This window comes from Ovis aries, chromosome 26 (genome assembly GCF_016772045.2).
Source record: "Ovis aries strain OAR_USU_Benz2616 breed Rambouillet chromosome 26, ARS-UI_Ramb_v3.0, whole genome shotgun sequence".
Classification (NCBI taxonomy): Eukaryota; Metazoa; Chordata; class Mammalia; order Artiodactyla; family Bovidae; genus Ovis; species Ovis aries.
This window is the reverse complement of record NC_056079.1, coordinates 24650152-24670517: the sequence shown is the minus strand read 5'-3', so window position 1 is coordinate 24670517 and position 20366 is coordinate 24650152. Positions and strand designations below refer to the sequence as shown.

General features: G+C 39.2%; 1 protein-coding gene and 1 long non-coding RNA gene across 3 annotated transcripts in view; one reads left to right on the top strand and one right to left on the bottom strand.

Moving 5' to 3' along the window:
- TNKS (tankyrase) overlaps nucleotides 1–16443 on the bottom strand; it is a 153465-nt gene extending 137022 nt beyond the window's left edge. For both annotated transcript variants that reach the window (XM_004021749.5, XM_042241375.1), the window contains exon 1: nucleotides 15743–16443. In XM_004021749.5, the coding sequence (XP_004021798.5) occupies nucleotides 15743–16415 (673 nt within the window). In that variant the 5' untranslated portion in view covers nucleotides 16416–16443. The remainder of the gene's footprint in view (nucleotides 1–15742) is intronic.
- Nucleotides 16444–16616: 173 nt separating this feature from the next.
- LOC132658688 (uncharacterized) lies at nucleotides 16617–19883 on the top strand. Its single transcript, XR_009598612.1, has 2 exons — nucleotides 16617–16802; nucleotides 17790–19883. It is a non-coding gene; the product is annotated as an uncharacterized LOC132658688 (long non-coding RNA).
- Nucleotides 19884–20366: the final 483 nt, after the last annotated feature.

Genomic DNA, 20366 nt, shown 5'->3' with positions numbered 1-20366 from the left:
TACAACATCGCTTCTGTTTTATGTTTTGTTTTCTTGGTCTAGAGGCATGTGGGATCTTAGTTCCCTGACCAGGGATTGAACTGGCACCTCCTGCGTTGGAAGGAAAGTATTAACCACTGGACTACCAAGGAAGTCTCATGGCACCACATTTCAGAGAAAAATGTAGCATTATCATGAATAGGCTTAAGCAAATATACTCTCTGACTCAAAATACCACTCTTCAATTTTTATCATTTAAAAAATGATTTATCCATGGACAAAGATTTTGCATCAAGAATGTTTATCATAATGTTACTTACAGAAAATCATGGAGATTAGATGTCCAATAATATTGTTACATAAATGATAAAATGACAGTATTTGAATAAAATAATCTGTATTGAAAGGATGCTAGAACACTGAATGGACTTAATATCACTGAGCCATATATTTTAAAATGGAGAAAATGGCATTTTATTTTTAAACTGCTTAAAATAAATAAAAATTTTAAATTTATATTCTACCACAGTAAAAAAAAAAACAAATGTATAGACCAACCACCTACCCACCCTCACAGATACACATACAATATTATAAAAAATTCCAACACAGAAAGGTGTTGCTTATACATCAATCAGTTTTCCTTCCATTCTTTCTCCACCTTCCCTCCCTTTTTCCCTCCCTTCCTTTCTTTCTTGGCTGTGCCACGCTGCATGTGGGATTTTAGTTCCCTGACAAGCGATCAAGCCTGCATTCCCTGCAGTAAAAGCGTGAGTCTTAACCGCTGGGCCTCCTGGGAAGTCCCTCAATTAGCCTTTTGGATTGCAAATATATAAAACAAAATATAGGAGAAAAATATGATATTTGAAATATAGATGGATAGAAAATGAGACTAAATCACTAGGTACCAGAAATATGGAATTTTTTCTTCTTTTTTATCTCTTTTCTTATTACATAAAACATAATTTTGCATAAAATATATGTATGTGTACACATACAAGTTTAAAAAGGTGGAGGTGAACAGCCAAAATCAGTAAAGATACATTTTATGTGTCGATATAAAATGCATTAAATCAGTGTTACCCACAAAAAAATTAATCCCCTATTTAAAATACTGTAATTTAGAAAACCATACATAAAAAGCTTAGCAAAACATGTACTCTACCTGTACTATTAAGTACAATTCATAACTGGTCATTGGCCACTCTATCCATGTTTAATGGATATGCATTAATTACTTTTTATACATAAAGAGAATTCATTACCTATGATGGTCATACAAGGCCTTTGTTTCATAACCAAGGTTTGTAGCAATTATCTCTGTAATTGATTTTTTGGGGGGGTCTAAAGAACCAAAATAAAAATAATAATTAGGGCTGGTTCAAAGAACTACACAGAATTTAACCACACAGTAACTTACCTATAAATTAACTCATAGGAAATAGCTTCTAAGTGAAAGTATTACAGACCCACACAAGATTTTCAGTGTCCTATTCCACTAATCTAGCACATGTCAAAAAAGGCTACAATTTTTAAAAGGAATAATGTTGCTATTTATACATATCTTTATGGCTTAGTGTTACAAAGCACAAAAGAAAAACCAATGAACCATCTCTCTCTGAGCCAACAGATGCTGTTAAAAATCAAGACAGTGTAATACTCTGATCTTTACCAACAAAACAGTATGTGCTATTAGAAGAGACTCCCAAATGAGAGCTGTACAAAAGGTATAATTTAACTTTTACAGAAAATTTCTTACAGAAAAATTCTTTTTGCTTAAGTACATGCCTTATTCCTGACAATAAAAATAGCAATAATAATGGTAAGTAGTTAACATTTAGTAAGCTCTTTTTTCTGACAAGAAGAATGCCAAATGCTTGACAAGCATTAGCTCCAGTGATAATATCCTGTGACAAGCATTTTCCTCATTTTATTGTTGAAGAATTCTTTCCCTCAGTTCTGATAACTCGTGAACTAACTACACTTCCAAACACACATCTCAAATCTGCCTACTCCCAAGGGTCACCAGCTTGGTTTCAAGCCCCACAATCTCTTGTCTAGACTTCAGCACAAAACCTTTTGTTGGTCTCTCTACTGTCACATCTGCTGCCTAACAATTCATCCTTATCAGAGCAGACTGTGTGTCTCTCTTCAAGGCATGCATCAGATCAGGTCACTTCCCTGCTTGAAATCCTGCAATGGATTCCAATAACACACATAGTAAAACCTCCTTATGACCTAACAAGTGAGTTGGCCATTCTCACCTCTCCATCTCATTGAGCTTTACCAACCCTGTCTTTCACTTTCTGTTCCCTGGATATGCCAAACTTATTTCAGCCTAGAGGACTTTGTACTTGCTGTGTTCTCTGCTTGAAGACCCAGATCTTCACATGCCTAGCTCCTTCTGTCATCAGATTCTCAGCCCAAAGATAACAACTTGGAGAGACTCTAATTACTCAATGTCAATCTGCCCACCCACACACACACATTCTTTCAACATTGTTTTCAACTTGAGTTCTTTGTATATTTTGGACATTAACCTTTTACCAGAAACATCATTCACAAAGACTTTCTTCCACTCAGTAGGTTGCTTGCTGATGGTCTCCTTCACTATGCCGAGGCCTTTTAGTTCAATGTAGTCTCACTTATTTTTGCTTTTGGCGTCAGAGTCAAAAAATCTTCACCAAGAGCTATGTCAAGGAGATTTCACCTATGTTTTCTTCTAGGAGATTTATGGTTTAAGGTCTTTAATCCATTTTGAGTTAATTTCTATGTATGGTGTAAGACAGTGGTCCAGTTTCACTCTTTTGCATGTAGATGTCCATTCTCCCAACACCATTTATTAAAGAGATTGTTCTTTCCTCATTGTATATTCTTGGTTCCTTTGTCATAAATTAATTGACCATATATGAATGGGTTTATTTCTGGGCTGTCTATTCTGTCCATTGGGCTGTATGTCTTTTTTTATGCCAATATCATACTGTTTTTATTAAGTTAGCTTTGTAATATAGTTTGAAATCAGAGAATGTGATATCTTCAGCTTTGTTCTTTCTCAAGATTGCTTTGGCTATTTGGAGTCTTTTGTGTGATACCATGCAAATTTGAGAACTGTTTTGTTCTATATCTGTGAAATATACCATTGGAATTTTTATAGGGGTTGCATGGAATCTTTATTGCTATATTGTAGTACAGACATTCTAACAATTTTAATTCTTTTAATCCACAAGCACAGAATATCTTTCCATTTATTTGTCTTCTTCAATTTCTTTCATTAGCATCTTATAGTTTTCAATATACAGGTCTTCATTTCCTTGAAAGAGAACTGCTGTGTAGTGCTGGCGGGAATGAAAGCTGGCCTCGTCACTATGGAAAACTGTATGGAGGTTCCTCAAAAGAAAAAAACCTACCAGACAATCCAGCAAGTCCACTTCTGGGTATTTTTTTGAACAAAATTAAAACACTAATTCAAAAAAATATCTTTTTTGCACCACTGTGTTCACGGCATTATTCACGTGTCACCTGTATTTAAAAAGTAAACAAACTCAGAGAAAGAGATCAGATTTGTGGTTAGCAGAGATCCGGTGGGGGGTGCAGGAGGGGGAACTGAATAAAGACTGTCAATACAGACAAGTCCAGCTATAAGTAAGTATGAAGGATGTAATGTGCAACAGAACAAACACAACTGCTCTACATTAAGAGAGTAAACCCTAAGCATTCTCATCACAAGGAGAAAACATTTGTTTCTTTTTCATTTTATATTTATATGAGATGACAGATATTCAGTATACTTACTCTGGTAATCATTTCATGACATACGTAAATCAATCATTATGCCATACATCTTAAAAACTATACAGTGTGATAAAGTAAATTTTATCTCAATAAAACTAGAAGGAAAACAGCCTGACTCACACCTGTATCTTGGCTGATGTGCAAGAGGCAGTCTGAAAATTAAGAGGACACTCAGCAGAGCAGATCCATTTCAACATGATGGGTAGTTCTATTTTTTTTTTTTTAAGTTTTCAGTTTCACTACATTTTATGGAGGAAATTATGGGTTTCCTTGGTGGCTCAGTGGTAAAGAAACCTGCAATGCAGGAGTTGCACAAAGCACAGGTTCGATCCTAGGTCGGGAAGATCTCCTGGAGGAGGGCACTGGCAACCCACTCCAGTATTCTTGCCTAGAGAAACCCATGGACAGAGGAGCCTGGCGGGCTACAGCCCACCGAGTCGCAAAGAGTTGGGCATGACTAAAGCGACTTAGCACACGTGCATGCGTGGAGGAAATTACATGCCACAATATTATGCTCTAAATTGGGAGGTAGGGGAAGTCTTGTGATAGTTCTTTAAAATGTCAAAGGTTTCCTATGCACTGGGTTAAATTTACACAGTCCAATATACACAGATCCCTAGATACCTATTAGATTTCTGCTTACTTTATAAGAAATGTTCTATGACAAAGAAACATACATTTTCTACTTAACATTCAAAGTCATTGTTACTTCCTTTTCTAATTTCAATCCTAACTATATCAGCTTTTAAATAAAGAACTGTTTTACATTTCATTAGATCAGAAGTCATGGTTAAGCAAAAGGGAGTCTATTCCCTATTAATTCTAAAATAACAGTTTAGAAAGCAAACTACAAAATGACTTCTATAAAGCAATAAAGTTGCATATATTTTTCATTTGTCAAAGGTGGACTCTGACCAATTAATTTCTCCATCTTACAGAATATGATTTAGAAAGGAAAACATTTATAGTTAGATAGAAGAAGAGACGTATGGCATCAGGAAGCACTAATAAAGGAAGTATTTCATTAGGAAGCAGTAGAAAAATGTATGTTTTCCCCCAAAACACTGGGAAAAAACACCAAAAGCAAAAGGATAAGACACAAATTCCTGATGCCAGTTTAAACAACAACAAAAAAACAAAAACAAAAACACGGTAAGAAATCACAGCTCCTTGGGAAGGGGAAAAAAAAAGGCTGAGTGCCACTGAGGGAAGAATCATCAGCTTAACTGCAGATGATCAGTCATCCTGGCTAGAACAGAGAAGAGAGGAGAGAGATCTGTGTCCTCCCCCTCACCTCTGCCACACTGTCCCCTGGGCTGCAGCAGAACATGAGTTCGGAATCTCCAGTGTGCCTCTAGCCAAAAGAGAAGGGACAATACGAGGCAGAACAGTGGAACCTGGCTGAGGTGGGATGCAAAGGACATGCCTACATGCCTACAGGACGGAAGAGAGTCAGGGGAATCCTGAGCACCTAGGATGGCATCACATCCAGGGCCTCTCTACCCTGACGCATGCCCTTATTTGTCTAAAACCACGTGAAGAACCAAAACCTGGAACCCCAAACTCATCCTCTCAAATGCAATACTGGCCCAAGTAGCTGTCATTTCCAAGGGATTATAAACTCATGGCAGAAAATAATAGAATGTCTGAGGAGTGCAAGCACCATGACAAAATAAATGAAAGCAGAATTAATAGACCAAAAAAATATATTTAAAGTTGGCAAATTAAGTGTTGCCAGCGAAAAACTGGGGAATACTGAAAACATGAGAACAAAAGTCTATCAAGCAAAACCAACTGGAAATATCATCATGAAAAACAAAACAGGAGAAATGAAGGATACAATAAGTTGACTGGATAATAGTGGAAATAAAGGAAACAATTTCTGGGGAAAAACCGGTTAACAAACTCTCCCAAAAAACATCGCAGAAGGAGAAACTGAAGTAAAGGAGAGAAGAGACAGGTGAGACAGAGGACTGGAAGAGAGGATAGATACTTGTAGAAATAGTGACAGGATGTCTCCTAATTAAAGGAAAATGCAAAATTCCAGATTAGTAAGAGTTCATGAAGTACTGAAGAGGATGGATGAAAAAATACAAATTCTCAGACTACTCCAGACCAACTGAATGAGAAGCAGTGGGGGTGTGGCCTAGCAACCTGCCTTAACAAAGCCTTCCCGGTGACTCTGATACAAAGTTTGAGAATCACCGAGCTAGTGCTTCTGGAAGTTATAACCCTCTGAAAATTACACGTAAGTTTGATGTTTAAATATATATTTCAGAGGAAATGCCCATACCTATTATCAGATTCTCAAACAAAAAAAAAAAAAAGCAAAATTAAGAACTATTTGTATTAGCTCAACAGTTTTCAAAGTGTGGTCTGTGGACCCCTTGGTGGCTCTAGTGACCTTTTCTGGGGGTATCTGAGAAGCCAAAACCATTTACAAAATAATATTAAGATGGTGCTCATGATAATGCAAAAGCCACAGTAGGTAAAACTGCTGACACCTTGACGTGAACCGAAACACGGGCACCAGGCAGTCACTGTATTCTGTAGCACTGACATACCTGGATACACATTAGTCACTGCATTCTTCACCATCAGACCCTCACAATTTTTTTTAAAAACCCGGCAGCTTCACTTAAAAGTGTTCTTCATGAAACAAAAGTTGCTTCTTTTTTACAAAAAGTCTACCACAGAAGAAAAAAGTTGCAAGTCCATACAAACAAACCATCTGCCACCAACCATTAGTTTAGTTTGTGTTATACCAAAAAGGCAAAAGGGAAAGGAAAATTTACAACACTTTATTTCCTTTTTTTGCACAATTAAAAAATTCACAAACCTCAATTCAAAAGGGAACTGACACATTTCAAGAAAACACTAAAAAAAAAAAAAAAAAGGTTTAGGCTCACACTGCTCTCATTTAATTTTAAACATGGATTCCTGAACTAACAGGCAAAGCAAGTTTCTACTTGACAAAGGTCCCAGCAACTCACTGTAGGGAAAAGCAATTCTGAATATCTGATGAAGCCTTTTAAGGAAAACCTAGTAGGCACACAAAAACAAAACACTCATAACTTTCCTCAATTATTCAAAATTAAATAACTTTTAGAATATGAACCTCAAAGTTATCTTGAGCACCTGGGCTTTAGTATAAATACCCCAGAAACCCATGCTACTCAATTCTTATCATGAATCACATTGATGATACAGGTGTTAGGCTCCCCCCAAGATGAGGGCTACAACCCACCTTTCTGAGTGTTTATGTGAGAAGAATAAACATAGACCAAGGTAACTTCAAGTACCCTGGCATAGGGGAAAAATAAGAATTTAAGAGGCTCTTGTGTCTTCAATCATATCTCTCACATATTTTACAATCAACTACTCAAAACATTTATTTGTCCAAGAAGCAAAAACAGGTTATTAAATACATTTATGAATAAGTTACTCTAGTGTTTCCATTTGCATTTCATTGCAAGACTCATGATGATGTTTATTCCTTTCTAAGACCTAACACTAAAATAAAATGCATTTGCTTAGCATTATTCACATTCCTCTATCACTTTTCTTCTCCTGGCATCTAAGTTGAAGAACCAACTTTTTTTTTTTTAACTTATCTATGCTCACAACTTGGCCCTTGAAGATATATCCTCCAGATAGATTTCTTTGGTCTTTAAACTGCCAAAGAATCATGTCTGGTTTGGAAGAAAGGCACACCTAGCCTGTGACCTAGTCAGTACCTTGCGAAACAAAGGGATGCCTAGGGGGAGGAAAAAAAGGCAGGTGACTATACTAAGCCTCTTTTCATGAAAACTTCTATGTAAATAGACCATGAGGAAGACATCTTACCTATAAAATGCCCTTAGCATGATGTCTCTGGTTAAGGCTCCTAGAAAGCAGCAATGTAGGCTATATAAACTAAGATATTAATATAAAATTATGTTTCTTAATTTAAATGCTATGACTGTAAGAGATGATACTGCAAACCTTCCTGTGAGACTTACTCTATTTTAGATCAGAGTTCCATGTCCAACATGAGGAGAAAGGACAAGGGGAGTTACCCTCAAGATTCAGGCTTCTATTTTTATCCTTGGTTATTTAGCAATTAATTTCTCTAAAAATGAGCAGTAAAAAAAAATAAGGTCAAATTCCATGCAGAGTTTTCATAAGAATGTGAGCAGGGTAACACCTCTATCAGCAATATATACTAGAAGAAAATGCTCCCCCAGAAAAACCAAAATTAGGATCTACTATTTCAATATTAGCTAAAAGACAATATGAAAAAGATGTAAGATATGAAAGACCAGTATATATGTGAGTTAGAATAAGATGACGGAACTCAGAAATAATTCAAAATAAGAAAGTATTTCAGAAGTAAAGACTAAACAAGAAGGAAAACAAAAGTGAAAAAAAAATACACACAATGCCTTATGACAGGGATCAGCAAACTAAAACGCATGTGCCAAATCTGGCCATCCCTTTTTTTTTTTATATAAATAAAGTTTTATTGGAACATAACTATACTATTCATTCATGCACTGTCTATGGATACTTTCATGGCACAAAAGCAGAGCTGACCAGTTGACACAGTTGAAACAGAGATCACACAGCGCATGAAGCCTAAAATCTTTACTGTCTGGCCATATATATGTAAGGGAGAAGGCAATGGCACCCCACTCCAGTCCTCTTGCCTGGAAAATCCCATGGACGGAGGAGCCTGGAAGGCTGCAGTCCATGGGGGTCTCAAAGAGTCAGACACGACTGAGCGACTTCACTTTCACTTTTCACTTTCATGCACTGGAGAAGGAAATGGCAACCCACTCCAGTGTTCTTGCCTGGAGAATCCCAGGGACGACGGAGCCTGCTGGGCTGCCATCTATGGGGTCGCACAGAGTCAGACACGACTGAAGCGACTTAGCAGCAGCAGTTGATTTACAATGTTTGTAAGTTTCAGGTATATAGCACACTGATTCAGTTATATATAAGGGGCCTCCCTGGTGGCTCAGATGGTAAGGAATCTGCCTGCCTAGATTCCTGACCTACACCTGGAATCTCGAACCACAGAAAATAAAATATGCTTGTTATTTGAGGCTACTAAGTTTTGGGGTGAAAAGCAGAAGTGTTAGTCACTCAGTCTAGTCTTACCCTTTGTGACCCCATGGACTATAGCCTGCCAGGCTCCTCTGTTCATGGGGATTCTTCAGGCAAGAATACTGGAGTGGGTTGCCATTCCCTTCTCCAGGGGATCTTCCTGACCCAGGGATCAAACCTGGGTCTCCCACATTGCAGGCAGATCCTTTACCATCTGAGCCACCAGGGGGAAATCAGGGAAGTGTTGGGGTAGTTTCATACACATTAGGAAATACAGTAACTAATATAGTAAGGCTTTAATAATTACTAATATAGTACTACTGATTTGCCCAATTTAAAAAAAGGGTAAGTGGGCTTTATGAAAAAATATAAATGGCAAATAAACACATGGAAAGGTCAGGGAAATGCAAAATAAAACCAGAATGAGAGAGCACACATTCTCATCAGAATGGTTAAAATGAAACCAACAGAAAACATTAAATGTTGGCAAAGATATGGAACAACGGGAACTCTTGTATGTTGTTAATGGGAATGTAAAATGGCACATCCACCTTGAAAAAAGGCTGGCAGTTTCTTATAAAACTTAAAATTTACCTAGCCTAAAGCCCAGCAATTTCAATACGAGGTACTGAGAAAGATCTATGTTCTCAAAAAGAATTTTACAAGAATGAGCATAACAGCTTTGTTCATAATAGTCAAAAACTGAAAACAGCCTAAGGGTCTAAAAAGTAGGGATAAACCAAATTGAAGGTATAAACCAAACGTAGCATGCTCATATAATGAAATACCTACTACTGACACAAGTTACATCAAAACCAAAAGAAGTCTTACCACAAAAGCAAATACTGCATAATTCCATTTATATGAACTTCTAAAACAGGCAACTCAATGTATAGTGGAAAAAATTCAGAACAATGTGTCTGCTGGAAGGGGAGGGATAGGGATAGAGGGAAATAACATGAAGGAACTTTCTGAAGTTAGAATTATCTGTAAGGATTTGGATTATATGGGCATTTGAATTTGTCAGAATTCTGTGAATATAACACGTAAGATTTGTACAGACTTTACATGAAAAGACAAATCTTTAAACAAACACTAAACTCTGGATAATGATATGTATACTGGTGTATTTACGGGCAGCTGCATAAATGTCTACAATTTACACATCATAAAAAAAATACTGATGGATAAAGGAAAATATAAGCAGACAGGTATGTAACTGAAATCAGACAGTATTTTTAACTGATGCACATATTCTTCTATGGTTGCAGTTTGCCTGTTACCAACTTACTACTATTGAGAGACACTTCTACATAACACCTTCATATAACTAATTTGCTCTTTCAATCATTTGCTTCCAAAGAGTAGTACCATTAATCCAAAAAAAAGAGAGACACTTTGTACACCTTTCTAACTAAAAGTTCCATGTGAACTTTTTTTAAAGCAGTACCTTAACCAAAGTATAAGATGTTGAGAAAAGACTAAGTAAAAGATAATTCAGTTTGCAGCCAACAATTTTAAGTCTGAAAAGATTTTTATGGAACTAGGTCCTTTCCTTCTATTATCAAATCGGACCCTTCCTAAACCCTGAGGCAAAAACATTTGGCTAAAGGTATAATTAAGGACTTTGCCAGACAATGTATAGAAAGATTCCCATTCCAGAACTGAAGTGTTCTGACTCATTTTTTTACCTACTGATGGGCAACAACAGTCTAGAGGATAGTGTTTTGTTTTGCTCTTTTTTAAACAGAATTGAAACAGTGAAGGAGATGGAGGTAGGGGGACAAGCATGGACACGATGACAAAAAATTAAGAGAAAGAGAAATGAGTAAGGCAATCTCTATACCGTTAATGTGTGTTGAGGTAGATATCTCTCAAATAAAAAGAAAGCACAAAAATCCCATACATATTTTGCTGGTTTTGATATTGAAGTACCCCATATCACAAGTCCTAGTCAAGTCTTATGTTAACTAATGCTCACCATTAAAGTAACCAGGAAACCTACTTCAAAATTTCTTTAGTTTAAATACCATGAAATTTCAGAAATCAGTGCTTCATTAAACTCTTTTTGCATTGTTGTTTTTTCACAAAGACCTTATTCAGACTTTTCTTTAAAAAGAAAACTTATCAGAATATACTGGTCCTTTAACAAAAATATGTCATTACTAGGAATTGAATTCAGGAGATACATAACTCTAAATTGATCCTATTTCAACAGCTTTCATGGTCCTTTGAACAACCAAGTTTAAGCATCTTATCTGTAAAAGACTTATATAAACTCTCCTCAACAATAAAAGACTGGATCATTTTGACATAGTCATTTTAAGAAGGTATCAGAAGCAGTACTGTAAGAATCTATACCAATAGTGGAAACTAAAGATTATGTTTCTAGTTGTGGACATTATTAATACTGTCTCTAAGTTAGGAAAAGAAGTACGTCAAGGCTGTATATTGTCACCCTGCTTATTTAACTTCTATGCAGAGTACATCATGAGAAATGCTGGGCTGGAAGAAGCACAAGCTGGAATCAAGACTGCCAGGAGAAATATCAATAACCTCAGATATGCAGATGACATCACTCTTATGGCAGAAAGTGAAGAGGAACTAAAAAGCCTCTTGATGAAAGTGACAGAGGAGAATGAAAATGGTGGCTTAAACCTCAACATTCAGAAAACGAAGATCATGGCATCTGGTCCCATCACTTCATGGGAAACAGATGGGGAAACAGTGGAAACAGTGTCAGACTTTATTTTTTTTAGGTGCCAAAATCACTGCAGATGGTGACTGCAGCCATGAAATTAAAAGACGTTTACTCCTTGGAAGGAAAGATATGACCAACCTAGAAAGTATATTCAAAAGCAGAGACATCACTTTGCCAACAAAGGTCCATCTAGTCAAGGCTATGGTTTTTCCAGTAGTCATGTATGGATGTGAAAGCTGGACTGTGAAGAAAGCTGAGTACTGAAGAATTGATGCTTCTGAACTGTGGTGTTGGAGAAGACTCTTGAGAGTCCCTTGGACTGCAAGGAGATCCAACCAGGCCATTCTAAAGGAGATCAGTCCTGGGTGTTCTTTATAAGGACTGATGCTAAAGCTGAAACTCCAATACTTTGGCCACCTCATGTGAAGAGCTGACTCACTGGAAAAGACTCTGATGCTGGGAGGGATTGGGGGCAGGAGGAGAAGGGGACAACAGAGGATGAGATGGCTGGATGGCAACACTGACTCGATGGACATGAGTCTGGGTGAACTCCGGGAGTTGGTGATAGACAGGGAGGCCTGGAGTGCTGCAATTCATGGGGTCGCAAAGAATCGGCCACAACTGAGCGACTGAACTGAACTGAACTGAAAGGCATGTTTAACAATATCACAGTCCAAAGTAGGATAGAAAGGATTCTTAACTCTGCTGCTAGAAAGAATTATGGTTTAAAAAAAGGCATACGGATTTAAATATGAATATGACTTCACACCACTTCAAAGAGCCTTAAAAATGATTTCATTTCATTCTATAGAACTATACTTATTTTTAAATAGAAATAAAGGCATTAATTAACATTCTTTCTTCCCATCTTTGCTTGGCTAGCTTGGACTCAACCTTTAAATCCTCACTTTAAAACATCTCTTTATCTAGAAAGACTTCTTTAAATGATCTAAAATCAGGACAAACGTCCTTACTGCCTGCTCCAAAAGAAAGTAGTTTACTTTTACTATCACTCTAGGACACTTTGTGGGGTTTTTGTTATTGTTGCTTTTAGTTTTCCCCACTAGACTGTAAGCTCCATAAGGGTAAGGACAACTGACTACTTCAAAACTGTGTCAATATTTAACACCAACCTATGATAAGCTATCACCCACTCCAGTGTTCTTGCCTGGAGAATCCCAGGGATGGGGGAGCCTGGTGGGCTGCCGTCTATGGGGTCGCACAGAGTCAGACACGACTGAAGCGACTTAGCAGCAGCAGCAGCAGCATGATAAGCTATCAGCTCACTTGGTAAAGAATCCGCCTACAATGCAGGAGATCCCGTTCTGATTTCTGTGTCAGGAAGATCAGCTGGAGAAGGGATAGGCTACCCACTCCAGCATTCTTGGGCTTCCCTTGTGGCTCAGCTGGTAAAGAATCTACCTGCAACGTGGGAGACCTGGGTTCAATCCCTGGGTTGGGAAGATCCCCTGGAGAAGGGAAAGGCTAACCACTCCAGTATTCTGGCCTGGAGAATTCCATGGGGTTCTGTAAAGTCCATAGGGTCCCAAAGAGCTGGACACGACTGAGTGACTTTCGCATCTTAAGTTAATGAAAGATTTGTGGAACACTGGAACTACAATTTTTAAATCTTTCCATCCAAGGCATCGTACCAATTTCCTATCTTTAAAACAGCTCTTCCATGACATTCAGTGACTAGCATTCCAATCAAGTAATAGTCAACTGACAATCACTTTTAATTACCCAGCCTATGCATGAAGAAGACTAGATTAAACAAAGCTTTAATGCTATGAACACAAACATGAAACACAGTAAATTGACTAGAGTGTTATGCTTTTAAACCATAGAGAGTTTCACTGTTTTTGTTCCCTTTTCCACACGGAACTAAAACAGATTATTTTTTTTCCCTAAATAAGCCACTTCAAGATTAGGGTCTCATAACTACAACATAATTACAGGACTGTTTCACTGGTTGTCTTTTAGCTTAGCTGGGTACACAAAAAACTCTAAAACAGAACAAAAAATAACTACTGCGGCAAAAAGAAGATGTGACTTGGGAGATAAGCACTATTTTGTGTGCAACTAATTCTAAATATTACAAAAATTAATGTAATATCTGCAAGTGATTACTTACAATGCAGTATGATGAAAAATGACAAGATTTGTGAAACAACATGTTATAATAGTCAAATTTGGAACAAAGTTTACAAAGGCAGTCTTGCTTTATTTATTACAGATCTTTCATCCTGCCTAAAAAAAAGAAATTATTTCATCTAAAGTAAGCAACACTTGTGAGCATCTGTCTACTTAAATGGGAGCCTGATTTTGATTCAATTCACTACATTCCTAATAGTTGTTGTTCAGCTGCTAAGCCATGTCTGACTCTTTGCGACCCTATAGACTGCAGCATGTCAGGCTTCCTTGTCCTTCACTATTTCCTGGAGTCTGCTCAAACTCAAGTCTATTGTGTCGATGATGCCATCCAACCCTCTCACCCTCTGTCGCCCCATTCTCCTCCTGCCCTCAATCTTTCCTAACAGTAGCGTCCACATTCCCAGCGATCTAATAATGATTTCCTGTATTTCTCACATTGCTGACCATGACTCATTAATGGGATCACAAACAGCATTTGCAAGACAGGAAATGGATTAGGATATAAAATATCAGAGTACAACACATGTAGCAAGGCAAAGAACTGTTTACTGAAACTTTTGATTCACTCTGCATGTTACAACATAAAATTTATTGCTAAGTATGGGCTGCAAAAAAAAAAAATGTGTGAACACTACTCTTGGAGTATATATGCCCCCAATTACTTCTTCTCCCCAAACACTGCCAAAGTGAAAACTCCATAAAAATTACCCACAAATTGAAAAGTGATCTTAAACCAAGTATAATTGTTTAACCTGGACTTCACACATTCCAAAATCAAACTAAGTTTAAATTCAGGTTCCACTACTTCTTATGTGAATTTAGGATTATCTAAGCTGTACACGCTTCACTTTTGTCATCTGTAAATGAGGATAAAAATATTTTCCGAGTTCTGATAAACAATACATTAAGTTCTCAACATATGCTTTACATTAACAGAACAAACTCAAAGAGTGGTATATATTAGAAATAAAGCATGAAACTTAACAGAAGTTATCTTCAGAGTATGATCTTTGATGTTTATGTGTGACGCTTTTTCATTTATTTCTGTACTATATGAATGTACATACAATATATACATTTCTAATGTAACATTTCTAAGGTATATAACCTTATCATCTTTATTTTTTTAATGTCAATAGGAGGTATCTAGGCAATGAGATTATGATCCTTTTTTAAATTTCCCTGTAGTTTAGATAAAAACATACTATCTGTTTTTAAAAGATAATAATTACTTGCTTTAAAAAAAAAAAAGTGTGCAGTGGTCCAGGTTTTAAGAATAAGTATTTTCGCGGGAGAACTTAGGTCCCAGATACCTCTCAGGAAATCCTCACACAATCCCCATATACATTTTTGCCCATGAGGAGATGGAGGCTACTGAGACAAGGTAAATTATCTGTTACACAAGCAACAGACAGCAGTTGCCAGAACTTCAAAGCCTTTTCTTCTGCCATCACATAATGCATCCAAATATTCTTCTCCAGTTGTTTCACATAGGAACATTTTGATCTGCCCAATCGGACTGTACACTACCTCAAAAGGGGAGAAAGTTTCACTAACTTCATTTAAGTCTCTTATATTAATTATAAGGTTACGATAGCTACTTAACACTTGTTGAGTTTTATTAAACTTCTCTTGGTCTAGTTTGTCATGCGACATTACTCCTGTAAAAAGGAAATGAGCCAACACACGACAAAACTACTCTAACACTACTCAGATCTAATTTTATTCCGACACACTCGGAACTGAAAAAGTTTAAGTATATCCATGTCCTGAGACGACCACTAAGGGAGGCAGGGGATGAGAACGAGGATCACTGTGCAAACTAAAAAGGGACTCACACGTTCCCCTACCACGCCCCCGTCACCCTGGCACCACCTAAAAAAAGGAACCTCAAGGCTTCCCGAGAAGTACTGAGGCATCATCACCACGCCCCCATCGTTCCCATCATCATAATTCGTTTTCTTTCCCTACCCGGACCCCAGTGCCAAACACCAAAACCCTTAATAAACAATTCAAAAAGTCTCTGACCTGCAGCGAAGTGCAGGGGAGAAGACTTCCGGCCGGCCATGTCCTTAGCATTCACGTTTGCCGCGTCCACCAGTCTCTTTACCCGGGACACGTCCCCATTGCGACAGGCCTCCAGCAGTTCCCGCAGGGCCCCGCTCACTGCTGGGACCCCTGGCCCAGGGCCCGCAGCCCCAGGCCCCAATGGTGCTGTGGTGCTAACTCCGGCCGCCTCGGGGCTCTCCGCCAAGCTCGATCCGGGGGAGGATGGAGAGGAAGAGGAGGAAGAAGTCGGGGAAGAAGAGGACGACGGTGAATTGTTACTGCCGCCGCCGGCTGGGTTGGGAGCGACCCCGACGGCAGATGAGGCAGAAACCGCCGGGACCACAGGAGCGGCGGCAACCGTACAGATTGTGCTCGTGGGACTGCAACAGCTGGCACTGTCAACCGGGTCCGGGGATCGGGGCCTGTCGGGCGGATCCCGACTGCCATCCCCCTCCGGCAGCGCTAGGCCGTGCCTCGGGGAGGCGAACGGAGCCAGGCCGCCCACCGTAGGGGAGGCCGGGGTGGTCCCAGGGGCCAGGCCCGGGCTGAGTGGGGGGGGAGGTGGCGGCGGCGGCGCCGAAGCCCCTGGGGCGGGCTGGAGCTGTTGTTGATGATGGTGGTGATGATGCTGAGAGCGACGCGACGCCGCCATCTTCGGACTCCCCCAGCTCTGTCACTGCGGCAACGGCCCCACCGCCCGCCCTCACTTCCGACTGCCGGGCCAATTAGCGCCCAGCGCACAGGAAATGATGCTGGGAGGAGTGGGCGGGGTCAAAGGGTGGGAGGGAAGTCTTGGGAGCTCCGAGCCCCTCCGCGGAAGGGGGCGTGGCCTCGCCTCCGAGGGGCGGGCTTTGTGACGCCTTCGCGGGCTGACGGGAGAGATTTGAAAACGAACTAGCCTAGACTTAAGTGAGAAACTTTTCCTGCATTTCTCATTTTGAACCTGCTTACCTTGCCCTGTTCCGTTCTGTTGCCAAGTCTCCTTCAGTCTTCCTTGTCTTGCTGCAGAACCTGCTATTGAGATGGAACTCTGTGCAAGGTATGTGTCGTTTATCAAATGTCAAGTGCCCCTGTCTGAAAACTGAGCTAGTATCTATCGAACAGAATTGTTAGTGGAATTAAATGAGCTAGCATATACAAAGTGTTCTGTCTGCTTCCCTTGTGGCTCAGATGGTAAAGATCTGCCTGCAGTGCAGGAGACAGGTTCGATTCCTGGGTCAGAAAGATCCCCTAGAGAAGGGAATGGCAACCCACTCCAGTATTCTTGCCGGGAGAATCTCATGGACAGAGGAGGCCTGGTGGGCTACAGTCCATGGGGTCGCAAAGAGTCGGACACGACTGAGCGACTAACATACAACACATATAATTAGCCCACTGGTTAAAAAAAAAGTTTTTTAATGCGGCCTTCTCCCCCTCCCAGTTAATCCCTTGGTCTCTATATCACCTCTCTATGAGAGTTCTCACTTTATGTGCTTCGTTAAGTACTTCATTTTAAAATAGAAGTTCGGATTGCAAGGATTGAAATTCAGGCTCTGCCAAGAACGAGCTGTGTAGATTTGGGCAAGCTATTTAACCCCTCTGTGTCTTAGGTTCCCCTCTGCAAAATAGAATTAATAGTTCAATAAATGTTAACTACTAAAATTATGTGGTTTTTTTCTATTCTGTTATCTCTGTGCTTTCATTTCTCACCTTAAACTTGACTGAAATAATTACAAACATGTTCCTTTCTTTTAAATTCTTTTTAGCTGACCTTCTCTATTCCTCTCATCCTTCTTCCCTCTCGTTCCCCAACTAAGATAAAAAACCAGCTTGCTGCACCCATCACTCACCTTCAGAAGCCATTCTTCAGCAAATTCTTTCTCTTTCCTCTGCCTATACCTTCCTTTTTTTATTGTCTACCTTCAAAAGAAATGTATCAATGATTTGGATCATCACATTAAGGTCTCCATTTCCTGCTTCTTCTTTAAAAGTAGAAACATTACTTTGCCAACAAAGGTCTGTCTAGTCAAGGCTATGGTTTTTCCAGTGGTCATGTATGGATGCAAGAGTTGGACTGTGAAGAAAACTGAGCGCTGATGAATTGATGCATTTAAACTGTGGTGTTGGAGAAGACTCTTGAGAGTCCCTTGGACTGCAAGGAGATCCAACCGGTCCATTCTAAAGGAGATCAGTCCTGGGTGTTCTTTGGAAGGAATGATGCTAAAGCTGAAACTCCAGTACTTTGGCCACCTCATGCGAAGAGTTGACTCATTGGAAAAGACTCTGATGCTGGGAGGAATTGGGGGCAGGAGGAAAAGGGGACGACAGAGGATGAGATGGCTGGATGGCATCACCGACTCAATGGACGTGAGTCTGAGGGAACTCCGGGAGATGGTGATGGACAGGGAGGCCTCGTGTGTTGCAATTCTTGGGGTTGCAAAGAGTTGGACACGACTGAGTCACTGAACTGAACTGAGGCATTATGGAAATTTAGAAAAATAGCATTATTCCAAGAGAGTGGACATAGATGGAGAGCCTGTGTCTTAAGAAATTCCTAAGATTTAGATGGGTCAGGTAGAAATTGCGCTTTGCAGAATGTTAAACCGCATGATAAACTGGTTTTTCGCATGTTCATTATTCAGTGTAATTAGTGTGATGCTAACGTTCCCATCCAAATAAGTAGGTAAGTTTATTTATGACTACCATTGAATACAATAAGGTCAAAAACATAATTAATGTTATGAGTGACATTTATTGCCATCTAGTCTGTGGTTACAGATTATAATACATTATCCATTTGTTTTATAAATTTGTGCCATTGTTCACATAAGCAAATGTGTGACTGGATAGAAAAACTTCCCTCAGTGTAACTAAAATCTGTTCACAGCACACATTCTCCTGGTTTTGAATCTTAATGGACAGCACAGGGTGGCATTGAGGAGTTGGTGAATCAACATGTTGCATTAGGTGTCCATAACTCCCCTTTGCCCCGTTTACTGTGACCCTGTCCCTAAATGGGAACACAGGAATTATGTCACCTGCTACACTGAATTCCAGTTACTCATAGTAATGTTCACCCTAATTCAAAATGCATCTGCTACTGCTAGGAGAAGGAAATGGCAACCCGCTCCAGTGTTCTTGCCTGGAGAATCCCAGGGACGGGGGAGCCTGGTGGGCTGCCGTCTCTGGGGTCGCACAGAGTCAGACACGACTGAAGTGACTTAGCAGCAGCAGCAGCAAACATTACTCATAGTAATGTTCACCCTAATTCAAAATGCATCTAGTATGTCTGTTTATCTGTACAAAATAAATTTAAAAGTTTCTGCTGGATAGAGATTTTTTTAAAAAAAGGTTGAATTGCCTGAAACTATTCTACTGGTAAACTGTGTCTGAAAATGCATTCAATCAATTGCAATTTTTTCCCCTTCACTGGAAAGTAGTAAAAGTGCTTAACATTAAGTATTTATAAGGTTTGGGTTTGTATGGACTAATGTTGAGTTCTAAACATGAAAGAGCAGCTATCATTACCTGATATCTATAATTGTGTTTATAGCTAAACACAGTTCCATGAGGGATGCACTGTACCCTTATGAAAAAAAAAATCAAAGCTTATAGTAAAGCAACCCTGGGCTCGAATCACATCTCTGGTGATTAGCTGGCTAGCTGGCTAGTCTTGGTAGATAGGCTTCAGCTGTGTCATTCTAAAATTCTGATTGTATTGTAGTATTGTCGAGAGGATTAAAAGATCAGGGTGTTTTGTAAGGATATTTTGGTTTTTAGTTTCTTGCTCTTGTGTGTCGTACATAATGTGTTAATAGCCACTATTGATAGCACTCACCCCACAATTTCCTTTATGGCAAAGATACTGACTGGGAATAAATATCACCATTTTACATGTAACAAGAATCTTAAACAGAGAAAATCAGGTTTAATTGTTTCTTCTGAAAATTGAAGATCCCGCCCAGCCCCTCACTATCTCCAGTAACTGTTGTTGAGTATCATAGTTGTATAGCATCTTATTTTCAAAAATGTTTTCAGAAAATTCATGTCCAAGTGGTATAAAATTGTGAGCACATAGCACTCTCTCTTAACCATATTGCTGACACAGAAGAGCCACCAATTAAAAGGTCACTCATTTTCAGGACAGTGTTGTGATGTTCATTTTTGTCCCCATAGGATAAGCTTTGTAAATTACATAGTCATGAACTTGTGTGGTGTCTTTATTGCCATTAGACTTGGTGTGTTTATTCTGTCCATATCTCCCCACTGATCTGCTCCAGATCCAGGTTCACTGGCAGCGTCTTCTATGTACTAAGTCCACTTATTCTTCAGTGCTCTCTGCATTGCTTCCTCTGCAACCACAGCGTAAACTAAAGTTATCTTTTGGCTGAGACAGTGCCATTTCCTCACCTGGGCCTTAGAAGAAGATAATGTTGTCCTTCTGTCATCGATGCCCATGATGCCAGAAGCCCAGATTTCTCTATGAAGGTATTACTACTAAGCTGAGAGATTTTTTAGCTGAAGTTTTATCCAGAAACCCAGGAGGATCTTTTTTTCTAAAGCTATAGGTGAACAATTTTGAGCATCACTTTGAGTGTAAGATGAGTGCAGTTGTGCGGTAATT